Source organism: Dendropsophus ebraccatus, chromosome 7 (genome assembly GCF_027789765.1).
Source record: "Dendropsophus ebraccatus isolate aDenEbr1 chromosome 7, aDenEbr1.pat, whole genome shotgun sequence".
Classification (NCBI taxonomy): Eukaryota; Metazoa; Chordata; class Amphibia; order Anura; family Hylidae; genus Dendropsophus; species Dendropsophus ebraccatus.
In genome coordinates, this window is record NC_091460.1 from 42,316,433 (window position 1) to 42,330,278 (window position 13,846).

The 13,846-nt window shown below is 42.0% G+C and overlaps 1 protein-coding gene across 1 annotated transcript in view; it reads left to right on the forward strand.

The window, feature by feature from the left end:
• STX18 (syntaxin 18) overlaps positions 1-13,846 on the forward strand; it is a 112,010-nt gene that overhangs the window by 72,454 nt on the left and 25,710 nt on the right. Inside the window, exons 4-7 of the mRNA XM_069977400.1 lie at positions 3,465-3,542; positions 3,760-3,826; positions 9,532-9,650; positions 11,579-11,667. Coding sequence (XP_069833501.1) covers positions 3,465-3,542; positions 3,760-3,826; positions 9,532-9,650; positions 11,579-11,667 — 353 coding nt within the window. The remainder of the gene's footprint in view (positions 1-3,464; positions 3,543-3,759; positions 3,827-9,531; positions 9,651-11,578; positions 11,668-13,846) is intronic.

Here is a 13,846-nt window from a genome sequence, read left to right on the forward strand (position 1 = left end):
TTGTGTAAAGTGAAACTGGCTCAGTTGCCCCTAGCAACCAATCAGATTCCACCTTTCATTTTCCAAAGAGTCTGTGAGGAATGAAAGGTGGAATCTGATTGGTTGCTAGGGGCAACTGAGCCAGTTTCACTTTACTCCATGTTTGATAAATCTCCCCCATAGTGTCTATAGTTATATCGTCTACATATGTAGCAGTGTGTATGTCCTCTTTATGTTTCTGACTTCATCTGCCGATAGTATGACACCCAGGATCCGCAACGGCCACAAACCTTAATATTTATGGAAGTAAAGCAATGTTACTAGATCATTTTATATGTGCATTGGATATATTATTATTAGAGCTTTGTATAGTGCAGTGTAATATAAGGTTATCTGAACATTATTGACCAATACATCTTACTGGGGGGAGTTTACTCTGGTCTCCTACACTCCCAAAATATACTGACAAGTTACCCAGTTTCTTATCTTTATTGCGTGTAACTATAGATGAGCAAAGTTGCCAAAAGTTCGCGTTTAAACCTGAACGATCAGCATTTGAATCCTGCTGCTTGAGGGAGGCTGTATCCATGTTTTCCAAGCAGTACTTGGGCTGAATCCACCTTCTCCAGGAAGTGGGAATCAAATGCAGATCATTTAAGTTCAAACCCGAACTTTTAACAAGTTTGCTCATCTCTTATGGTAACCACTTACAAACATGGCAATGATTAAACCCCCAGATATAGTTACGTGTTTGCCAAGCCTTGTCAAAGACCCAACTATTTTGGGGCGATGAAACATTGACCTGTATAGGATGTAGCAGAACTGTTGCAGGTGTTACATATGCTGGCCAACATCTTTTAGAACTTATTTTCAGTACCAATAAATACATGAGTCCAAAATCTACCTGTGGCCATACAGTGTTTCCAGTAATCCTGGCAATCTTACGTAGGCATTGTTGATCACATGGAGTGTGGTTTTTGGCTACATGCGATCATCGGCATTTAGGAAGGCAGACTTAAGGCTATAAGAGGTTGTGTTCTAATGCAGACAGTGGGGGAGGCTCCTGCTGCCGCCATTTGTCTACAGCAAGATAGAGGGCAGCAAAGAGCAGAATGGATATGTCTGGTCTTTTGGGACACCTTTAACTTGACTGATCAGCAAGAGCTCTTTTCCATGTCACTATACATGTATGTTGTTGTTATCATAAAAAACATCTGGTCCTGTGCCGTCTCCTGCTTGGGCATGATCATCTCTTCTGAGGTCACCTAAAGTTGTGTTGAAAAATGGAGTGGTCTTATCCAAGAAAGACAGAAAATTGTGAATCTCAGAATCACATGCATTGGCCCTTTAAGTATGATCTGAACTTCCTTGATTTAGCTTTTCTTCCGTATCCTGCACACAGCCCTGCACATTTTCACAGCACTGTCCCAGAAATAACCAGGGCTCCACATACACTTACATTTTTTATACTTGTATTTCTATTCCAGCTCTGTGGATTTAATGAAAACAATTTTACACAGAGCAGAATGAGGGCGTCTGGGCACACGGGGCCATAGAAAGCAATTTTGGATTGTGCTTTACGAATGGTCCTCCATAGTAATAAGTAGTTTGATGAAAACAGTGTAGATGGCATACCAGCAACCCTCCTCTCTCCTCTATCTGTTCATGGAATTACATAGTAATGAGAAGATACTTTTACGCCCAATGTCTTCCTCATTCATGCAGAATTATTGTACTTTTGCAGTTTTCTGATTCTTTTCAATAGGTTTATAAGATATGAATGGAAGTTTCCATTTAGATTAAGAGCTAGAATATCTTAGTACATTTGTTGTGCAGGGGAGGTGAGCGGCATAGTGATCTGAATGGAGAGTGGGCAGCCGCCTAATAGATTCAGTATACCAAAGAACCAGGAAGAAAAAGTTGGATCCTGTAGCCCAATCCCGTAGATTTGGTAGCCCCCCAACTGCTTTGGCAGCTTATCCAACTGAAGTGAATGGACAGACCAGATAGAACCAGTAATGATCCATAAGAGGTGCTGTGGGTTGGATCCCCACTAATACTATACTGATCGCCTATTCTAAGGGCTTGTTCACATGGACAGTAACTTGGTCCATGTGTGGGGCTGCACCACGGCTTTGTGGTCACCTTGAGGGGTCCTTTCCTAAAGCCCCCATTAATTTTAAGGGGAGCTGCAGAGCAGAATTGCAAAGAAAGAAGCAACAAGCTGGTACTTCTATGCAGCTACCAATCACCTGAAATCACTGGTTTTTGACAGATATTTGTGCAGTTTGTATATATGTCCCAGTATTCATTTTATGAAATACAACTTAAGACTTTTCTTGAAGCAGCATGGTGGGGATCACCAATGTCATAAATGATTTCAATATTTTGGGCCATTGGAAGTCACTATCTTTGATGCAGATTAGTAATGTGGAGAGGCTGCTCTGTTACCTGGCGATAATACAACTTCATAGGACGTGGTCCTCGGAGACCTTTTACTTTAATGGAGAATCTGATTTATCCCTATAAATATTGATTCAGTCATAGAAAGACAATCTCCCCCGAATGCAAATACATTTTATTTATTGGGAAAACTGCACAACTGAAAGGAGGCTCTAGGACCTTGTTGAGCCTTTAGTCTGGGTACAAGACTGGGTTTATCATTTGCAGCACCATTGCAAACAGAGAAGATAGTGGTTGTCTGTCTACGGCATGACATGTAATGGGCACCATGACTCCAACTTTCCCTCTCTCTGCTAAGTGCATGAAATGGTCCGGGCAGAGACGTGGGGTGTAATGAAGCGGCCACCTGTGTCTGGATAGTGGACATGGAGACTGAGGGAGCTGCTTGTGCTTATCAGCATATCAACCAATCCTCTCTACTGGTGGGCCATTGGGAGACTGCTCGCCATGAGTGCATGGCCTCATCTAACCCCTGCTCCCAACACCCCCTAAGGGGACATTCACACGTCTACAATTTCACGGACGTTACAGACAGGGAGGGCAAGTAATGGATTTGTTCACAACCCGGCATAATGTGTCAATATCATGCCTGGAGTGGGGAATCAACTTTGAGTCGCCCCGGCACTAAGAGTTTACCCGCTGACACATCATGCCGGGTGGGAAACAGTCCATTACTTGCCTTCCCCGTCTGTAAGGTCTGCAAAATTGTAGACGTGCGAACGTAGCCTAACAGAGAGGTCAGAACAGCCTGGATGTTGAGCAGTTCAACAAAACAACCATCCCTCCATCCCAATGGTGCCCCCTTTCATAGTCTGTCAAATGGGCAGAATGTCTTTAAGGGAAATCTCTTGGCTGTAGATGACATTCTGCGTGCTGCTGACATATAGGTGACAGAAGGATAAAGCAAATGATAGATTTCAAGATATAATACTATAATTCTTTCTATCATTCTTTTTTGCATTCCCTTATGTCTTACTAGATTCAGTCCAGTAAGTCTATGTATATGTGTTTTTTTTCCACAGCATGTAAGGAGACCATCTCTACCCAGGTAAAAGCACACAGATTGGTCGTCTTGGACTTCATTGAAGACTATTTAAAAAGTAGGTGTATTATTAATGAGCATCATTCACTGGACAGACATCTTTATTTTATTCATGTCAGCAGCTGAATGCTTGTGGGATTGATAGTTTTGTCTATGGAAATTGGGGTTCTTACTGATTCCCAGATATGCTGATGTAACTTATATATTCATTTGTTGGTATTCCCTAAAGTTTAGATGAAGTAATATAGAAGTTGTGGCATCCTGTTTTTCTGCAGGAGTGTGTAAACTGTACTCCGAGCAACGAGCCATCCGAGTGAAACGCGTGGTAGACAAGAAAAGATTGTGAGTATCGTAGATTGGGAGGACGTACCAGTGATCAGCCGTAATGTTAAAACCAAGATAAAAATTACCTTGTCACAATGGCACCTGTTAAGGGATGGTATAGATTAGGCAGCAAGGGAACAGTCAGTTCTTAAAGAGACTCTGCCAGTAGGTTTATGCTGTCCTATCTAAGGGTAGCATAGACTAGTGACAGAGAAGCTGAACAGAATGATGTATCACTTACATTGTTCTGTGCAGCTGATCCAGAGATATCCTCCTGAATAACATGGACAATAAATACTCCTCTCCTTTATGTGCATGAGCCCAGTAGTCCTAGATATTCATGAGAAGCAAAAGAACTCTGCCCACCAGATGCTGATTGGCAGTTATTTATCCATGCTGTGTATATGCAGTCAATTGTCAATAAGCAGCTGGAGGGCGGGGGGAGGGGTGTGGCAAGAATCCTATTCTCCTGCATATTAGGAGAACGGCTGAACAGAATGATGTAAGTAATACACCGATCTGTTCAGCATTCCTGTCACTAGTTTATGCTGCCCTCATTTATGTCGGAATAAACCTAGTACCAAAAAGCAGTGGGTGGTCAGCACTCGGATCAGATCCCGTTTGTATATGAAGTGCAGTGTTTTCTGGCTGTATGCTACTCTAGGAGCACGTGAGAGTTCTCCCTGGACCCAAGGGTAACCAAATGTTAAGATAGACATAAACGATTCCCTCAAGCTCTCAATTCTTTATTTGTGTAATTTTTAAAATGCTGACTAGTTTTGGGCTTACTCGCCCTTAAGGCCCTATTCCACCAACAGATTTGACGACAGATTATCTGCCAAAGATTTGAAGCCAAACCCAGGAGTGGATTTGAAAAGAGGAGAAATCCAGTCTTTCCTTTATGACCTGTTCTCTGATTATAGTCTGTTCCTGGGTTTGGCTTCAAATCTTTGGCAGATAATCTGTCGTCAGATCTGTTGGTGGAATAGGGCCTTTAGTTATGGCTCTGTTCTCCTGGGTCATCTGAGACTCTACAGATAAGAGACTGTCACCTATCATAGGGTGGGAAACAATCACTTGCCGTTCCCCACAGTGATGAAAAAAAAAAGCAGTGTGCATGTCCACGCCGCATTTCTTAACTGTTAGGAATTCTGGGTAGTGTCAAGCGAACTTACCTGTTTTTGTTCAGCAGTGTTTTTCGAACCCGCTCACTTGGCATTTGACCCCCAGAGGCTGCAAGAAAAACATATGGCTGTATTCATGTTTTCCAGGGCTCCCTAGGGCGGTATCCAACTTTTCCAGCCACCAGGAGTCAAATGCCAATCGTTCAGGTTCAGAGAATGTTGACGAACTCGAACCGTTCAGGAAGTTTTCTCAATACTACTTGTGGGGTGTTCCTGGTATGCAGTGGTTAGTACTTACCAGAAGTGATGCAAGGAAGGACAACTAGTGAACCAAAAGCCTCACTACTTATGGGGACCATAGTTGTATACTTGTGAATGGTTTCCCTGCTGACCCCTGTCTACCACAGAAAGTGCCTACAATAGGTGTATGAGCATCAGGACAAGACTATAGAGCAATGAAGATGGTAGAGACTGTATAGAAAATGGCATGGTCCGTTCTTGGGTGCAATATATAATAAATATATATATATTCTGTGTGTGTGTTTTACATTTTTATGCATATGTCCTGCACATAAGCTGTTTGCAAGTTTTTGAGACCAAGATATAGATTAGTTTTTTTTGTAAGCATTCATTCTGCCACTGATTAATTTGTACTGTGGTAGCTGGTAAACTGTTCTTGTGAACAGCTGAGTGGGAAAGAGATGGCATCAGGATGCACTATGGAAAGAAGAGAAGCTGGTGATTCTCTAGTTCAGTGGTGGGAAACCTATGACACGTGCGGCCAAAAACAGTAACAGAGGATAAAACATTTGCTGTAGTGTAATGTGGTAGACGCTCTATGACAGAGTTTTGTTGTTTTGGCCTGGCTGTGCAGGAACCAGGGATGAAATGTCCAATCTGAGACTGGTTAGGCTGGGGATCTTTGACTTCAGTTCCACCTGTTGCAGCAGGGAACAGTGGAATACTGTGGGGGGCAAATCTCTGAGGACTCTGTGATCACCATTACCCGCAACCACACAACTGCGTGACCACAGCAACCATCTAATCTACTGTTCTGGGGTGTTGTGGATTTCTAATTCACCATCACTAAGATAAGTGAGGGAGAGGTGAGGGCCTGTACTATGCTGTCATTTAAACTATAAATATCGCAAAATTATGTTTTGTTTTTCTCGACACACCACCCGAGTTATGCTAATTTTTTTGGCAAATTTTGACACACCAAGCTCAAAAGATTGTCCATCAATGCTCTAGTCAGTGGTCTGCTGGGAGACCTTGGGTCCCAGTATCATGCGGATGTTACTGTGACATGTTCCACCTACCTGCCTATTATACCTTAACCCTTAATGGCAACATTAAAAGAAAAAAAAAAAAAACTTATGTCACAGGAACATATAAAAAGTTTTGATCGGTCAGGGTCTGAGTGTTCAGGCCACAGTCGATCAAGAAAACAAGTCACAAAAATTATGTGTTTAGATAGTTTACTCCTGGCTTCCAAGTGACCTGGACAGACTCCTAGTGAAAGTCTCTGGGGACATCTTATAGACACATAGGAGCGTGCAGCAGCGCGGTTGTCTCCCCGCTTGTTCTACTGAATGATAAAGTTCTGAACATTCCAATCCTGACAAACAAAAACTTTCAACATGTCCTTAGGACATATCAAAAGTTTTTATTAGTGACAGGTACGCTTTAATAGTATTTCAGCAGGATAATGCCCCGGCCACACTGCACAAATTGTTTAGGAATAGTCTGAGGAACACGACAGAGTTTAAGGTGTTTACTTGGCCTCCAAATTCCTCACATCACTGCTTCATGCAACACTTTGGTTCTCCATTTATATTGTCTTGAGAAACCCTGACCCCTTCAGACATCTCCATTTGGATAGCGCTCAGAGACTCTGAAGTCCAGGTGATATTATTCCCCTCGCTTATAGGATGTAGAATGCTTCCGGCTATCAATAATGGCTTTTTGGGTTCCCTAATAATGTTTCAGATGAAATGAAGTAAACCTATTATCCTGCCTCGCTACAATACTCTTACCGGACCATGACGGAGTAAAATAAAACATAAAAAGATCATTTTTTTTTGTACAAATGGACTATTTTCAACATCAAAAAGATTCCCTCGGCAGAACGTAGAAATATGTGCTGTGCCATTTTCCCATAGGGTATAAGAGAAGGCTTAATGTGATAATTAGAAAGGCTTTTATCACGGTAATAGATTTCCTTTGTGCTAGTGGATCACAGGCAGTTTGTTCTTTTTCAATTAAAAACTATTATGTGCCATAAGTGAGATAATAACAATAGGAATGTGCGATTGGAGCCGGAATGGGGAAAGTCAATTATTTCCAAAGCTAAATCGATGTGGTAACGTAAATCTGTCATTGTCGGGGACGACTCTGCCAACCTGCCGGGTGATTACAATAATATATGTAAAATGCCTCCAATGTGTAATAACATTGTAAAATATAACCATGTTGTGTTTAATATAGACCATTATTCTTTATTATTGCTGCTTTTACCGTACAACACTTTACAGACGAGAATACAAAATGCATCTATTTACTTGTAGGCGGGTTTAAGGCAAGCACTTTATGTAAAATCACTGAGTCTTTACTAGACTTGAGAGAATCTACAGCAAGATTTGCCAAACTCACATCTATTGCATCCGCTGTCAGTTCATTTAGTCTTGTGAGAGTTGTTCCGCTTTGCAAGTGTTCTTATTCCCTGGAGAAGTCGGGAATGAGTCTCCGGACTGTCCCATTCCAGACTTCTGAGGGGAATCTGAACACTTAATGATTTTTACAAGAAAAAATTATGTCTATTTAATAAGATTCAGGTTTAGTGAATATTAGTGTACAGCAGTAAAATCTTGGCCACTAGGTGGCTCACTTTCCTGCAAACTGCTGTCCACTGCCTGTTGTTAGGGGAGTTTTGTCTCTAGTAACCAACACAGCAAGATCAAAAACAGAACCTGTGAGTGGGGCTTAGCATGGGCTAAGTTCAGGAGAAAGAGAGACTATGTACAGTACCTCTTAGCTGTGTCTGTACACCGTTAGATAGCTGTTAGAACAAGGAGACACATGGTTCCTTTTTATGCGTCTGTCTGTGCTTTCAAAACTTGGTCAAATTCTTTAATTCTCCTAGACTTAAAAACAGCAGCGATATGACTAAAATCACCTTGTTATCACTCTGAAGGGTTAATCTAACAAAACCATGCAGGTTTTAAAAAATCTTTTGAAACAATGTGTACGCTTTTTATAGGGGTTTTCTCATATAAAGTAATGGCATATCACTAGGATATGCTATCCCCTAATGATCAGTGGGGGTCTGACTTTTGGGACCCCCACGGATCGTAGGAATGGAGGAGGCACAGCTCTATGACTATAATTTGGGCTCTGGACTAAAGAATTTTTTAAATCTGTAATGTGTCGACCAGATGTGCTTTCCCTGCTGCTAATCTGATTCATGGATTTATTGCTCTTGCTGCTGTTCTGCTTGGAAGATTTTAATCGATGTTGAATAAACAAGCAAGATTTTAACTTTCATGGGGTTTCGATGTAGTGTAGCGATGTGCCGCCTTGTGAGGTTTCTCTGCAGAGTGCTGCTGTCCTACCCTGCACAGTCGCTCCTGGCCACTCAGCCATGCAGGGAAGAACATTGAAGATGGCCTATGGCTGTATTCATGTTTTCCAGGACTGCCTATGGCTGTATCCAGCTTCAGCAGCCACTGCTAATCAAATGCCGCACGCTCGGATTCGAATGAACCAAAGCATGCTAGAAGCTCCCTCAACTTTAGTTTTAGGCACCACACTACAGATCACTACAATACTGTACATTGATGGAAAGAAGGAAGAAGAGAAGAAAACCACTCCCAATTTCATTATTCAATTCAAAACTTTATTAATAAAATATTGTATCATACATTTCTTTGTGGGAGACAAACGGATATCATATGTTTGTGGCATATGTAAAAAAACAAACTATAGGTGCTGCTGGGAAAACACAGGTGACCGTATCCCTTTAAATTGCAGCTAGGTCAAGGAGACACATAGTACCTTTTCATATATCGGTCTGTGCTTCTATAATTTAGAAAAGTACTTTTATTCTTTAGTGCAAAGTATCAAAAATGCGTTCCTATGTCCCTGATCTGCTACAAGCTGGATTGCTCCCTAACTACTACTCCCCATAACTGACCCTGCTTAAAGCTTAGATTGCAGTTGACTGGCAATGGAACTGAATGGAGTATGCAAGGAGGCTTCTCATCCAAAAGACATATTGATGGCCTTTTAGGGTATGCATGACCTGTGACCTTTTAATAAATAATACTGATAATAATACTGGACCAAAACTAGGAGGCCACAACCACCGAAAACAAATATGAGAGTCATTAGGGTAAATGGCATGAAGCTGATAAGGTACATAATAGGCCGTGTGTGAAGTTTTAAGAAGACCTGTAAGCTGCCTTTGCTAAGCAAGATACAATTCTCACATCTTTGGTGCAGTGATAATGTTTAAAAAAACATATTCGTTGTTTGTGCAGTCATTTATGACCTCCACTATGGTTTTCAGTGACCACCATGTTCTTGTCTTTGTTGGAGTAGATCCCGATTGGAACCAGAACAAGTCCAAAAGGTAAAGAATTCCCCCTCTGCAGAGTCCATCACTGTGACAAATCCGGAGGCAAAGGAAGATGGAAAGTCAGCTGGTGAAGAGTCTCCTGGTAAGATCCTTACAGTATAATCCGCTTTTGGAGGCCAGCGTGGACATGGTTTGCCAGACATACCCCCATTTTGTAGTCATCATTTTGTTTTTCAATGTAAACTTCTATAATGATTAATTTTGTTATCACTTGTAATTCACTCGCTCATTGTTGGGTTAATTGATAAAATGCAGTCACTGCAAAGGATTGCAAAACTACCAATTGAGCCCAGTAACAATTCTGTATTTAAAGTGTAACTACGTAGCATTTCAGGTGACTTTTCAGGATCCACTGTCCTGTATATGTATTTAAGGAGCAGGACTATATCTGGCCATTCTATCACTACAGTTTTTCCCTGAAAATAAAACACCCTCCTAAAATAAGACACGTCAACTACTCTACCCTCTAGCCTAAAGTAAGGCATCCTCCCAAAAATAAGGCTCCCCCTACTCTAAACTAGGGCGCCCCCGAAAGTAAGGCCGTCCGTTGCCACCCAGGACTCACCTAATCCTAATCACCTGGTGGACCTCTGAAGCCGGCTCAGCGGGAAGCCTTGTCCATGGCCCTCACATCCTCTGCATGTCCTGCCACCGCACGCTTCATGCACTCCCCGTTGCATGCCTGATCCATGTCCTGCCTATGATGCGCTCTTGGTCCCGGGTTGAGACATAGTGCCTGTTTTTGAGAGAAAAATATAAGGCACTGTCTTATTTTTGGGGAAACACAGTAGTATATGCCATTTTTGCCCGGTTACCACCCTGCAAACTCCATCCCTGTGTCTGCTTTTCCTATGCTCGGTTAGATTGTGGATGTAGACTAGCCTCTGTGCTGGCCCTTATACACTGTATACACACTAAGCACATCCTGCAATCCTACCTCACTGTAACAAACCTTAAGAAGTTCATGTGAATCCAGTATTTTCTTTGGTCAGAAAGTCTGCATCTTTCACATGATGTTTGTCTCCTCGTCCTGCTCCAGATCGGAGGTTAGAAACACTTTGAAGCATTCACCATATAAATTTTTTCTATGTGAAAGGTCTTGAGCACCCCCAGTAGTAGCTACAGCTAGCCACTTTTTACTACTTTACTTCAAACATATTATTGGTACATTTGCCTATTGTTTTGGTCAAGTTTTATTTTAAATGCCTTTTTAAGGCCTTGTGGTAATTATATTGTCTATTTCCACTATATAAAACAAACTAATACTGAATACATGTAGGTTATACATGCCCTTTATTCTTATTCCCGATCAGTAGAGCGGGGAGCAGGGTGTATAATATGAGGTCGCCCGATCCTGCTTATATTGAATATGGGCTACAGATATAATAGGGGTTGTGAATAGAGACGCTCTTATGATTCCTGCCCTCTCCTTAGCAGTCCCATGTAAGGAGAAGAGATGGAGCCTTGTCCTTTTATTACTATGACTTGATATTGCGCACAGAGCTTTTTGAATAGCTTTTCTCCCACGGAGGGGCCCCTGTCTTAAGGCCTGTTGGCATCGAGGAGACATCTGTGTAAGAGCACTTTAACTCGCTCATATTCATCGCATCCTTCCCTTAGATACTGTTGCTAGGGAAGGCATTTTATTCACGACCTCCGCTGGCAAAATGACAGCAGCGAAGCTTTCAGCCAATCATGCTGAACTAAATGTTTCATTTATGAGGAACTTACACGAGTATTTATGGAGCCATCTTACGCACAGATTTTGCAGAGCTGAGTTTGTCATCGGTAGTAATTCTTACACTTGCCATAGGATTACAGGCGAACCATCCTACATTCTCTTTACTGGTCTGTCACATTGCAAACCAAGAGTCAGTCAGCTGACAAATTCAGCTCTGCTACATCTATGTTATGTAATTATTAATTATATAACAGGAAACAGCAATCGTCTGTTCATAAAATAGAGAAGAATAATTTCTAATGTTCTCTTTTGCTTTCACAATGTCACAGACAGGACAGTGGCGGATACACATGGGACATCGGGTTTTTGGGATGACGGTCGGGGTGAAGATGAGTTATCACCTGAGGAGATTCAGATGGTAAGACATTGTTTCCAAAGATGACATTTTAAAGGGGTATTCTGGAGATTTTTTTTAAATTTAATTTTGCTCTGGGCATAGTTACGTAGGAAAAAAAAAAAACTATACTTAGGACTGTGATTGGTTGCTATGGACAATAAAGATAATTTTACTTCATTGCTTTGATAATTCCAACCCATTGTTGTATTTGAATCGACACAAGGTTTCCATGACAACAGGAAGTGTCATCAGTCTCAGTAGTGCAGCCTCAGGCTTTTGGGCCTGTAACTTCAAGCAATCCTATTTCAGCATATAAGTATGATATTTATCTCCTGTGCGATCATGGCGTTGTCGCCAGTTAGAGCAGCAGTCCTGGCAAATCTGTTTACCGCCTGCCAGTCACATGTTATGGTGACAACACTTCTCTAACTAGGCAGCTTTATTTCTTGTTTGGATTGGCCAGAGTGTTTTTTCGGTTTTGGCACAGGGATGTGAAGCTCAGAAGCATAGCTCTGTATATTACAGCCAATGCTCTGAGACAGTGACCTGTATCCGAACCCAGTCATTTAACCCTGATATTCAAGGGGTTAGAAAGAGGGGGGCTCCCTATGTCACCCCTTTGGGCTCCCCATGAGATTGCGCGGTTCCAATGGCTCTCTAGAGCAGCCGGAGGCCTGATGAAGGTGGTCAGATCTGCTTAGCGCATTAGGTGTTATTGTACTATTGTATTCCAAGCGAAGGTGTGTTCTGCTATTCTAATGACTGTGTGTTCTGCCTGTGCCGATTCTTTTGTTTATGCTTATTGGCTGATCCCTGTCTGCACTGTGTATCTCTCCTGTTGTGGACTCATTGTTTGACTCATCTGTCTCTGAAGCTGCCTGGTCTTTCGCCTGTCTGACTACGATACATGTCTGATCCCCGGTACTACACTGACTCTCCTGCTAACCTCCCTTGCTGACCACTTAGACTGGACCTGTTGATCGATGCCTTGCACTGACTGTCTGGTTCTTGAGAACCAGTTGCCTCTCACAGTGGGACCACACGTGTGGAGTGAACCTGATGCCCTCTAGCCACAAATGTCCAGCTTCCACACCCTGGAGTGGAATAAAGGGTTAAGGCCTAGAGGGCGCTTAGACTCCGCTCCCTGGTGTGGCCCAAAGCCAAACCGGTTAAGTAACACGTTGGGAGCACACTCACTGTCTGTTACAATATGTCACAGAGACATGTCAAACGTTTTGATCGGTTGGGGAGTGTTTTCGGCCCACAACCAATCAGGAGAACCAGTTGAGAGTTGACCATGCTGCTGTTTGCTCCTCTCCCTGCTGTTTGTCTGTCTAACCTGGACAGCCCCATAGACTTCCATCTTGCAGCTGTCCAGGTATGAACACTCAGACCCTGACTTATCAAAACTTTTGACATGACTTTGACATGGGAAAAGGTTTTTTTCCAATGACAGGAACTCTTTAAACCTTAAAAATTGCAGAATTGCTAGCTAACTGCTAATTTTTTTTCCCCACCCAGCCCCCCCAAAAATTTTTTAATGCCACATTTTTGGGATACATAAAACTCCTCCTGCCTAAACAAAAATTCCTCCATATGACTACATCTGACAAACATTTGTAAAAAAATTGCTGTCGCCTCAAGGCCCTAAAGCTGCAACTCTAAGGGGTTAATTTTTTTTTTTTTTCTGGTACATCTCCTTAGACACAATAGTAAACCTCCCCCATACTTCCTAAAGACTAGTTTTAATCTTTTAGAGTTGCACAAATCCTTTAAGTGCTATCTGTTTTCCTTTGTATAGTTAAATGACAATACAAAGAGAGTTTATAAACGCAGCACCGACAGCCGAAAACGTTTGCCGCGCACAAGACCAATTAATTGTCCTTTGTAATCTGCGAGGCTGGATCACAGACAATACATCTCCGGAGATGACTATCTCAGATTTTAATATAAAAAAAAAAAGTTAGAATTGTAATCTGCTTTGCCACTCTGTGCATGGTGTTTGCTGCTGCTCCGCGATTTATGTCAAACATCCCGAGATATGGCAGCTGCAGATCTACATCGAGTAATACATGAATAAGACTTTCCATTTGGTTATAAATGGGTTTCCTGAAATAGATGCAGGAACAATGACACCGGACGGCTTCATGCCTAGACAATTATTTCAATCATAGATATATCGGTGAAACGCAGAATTGCC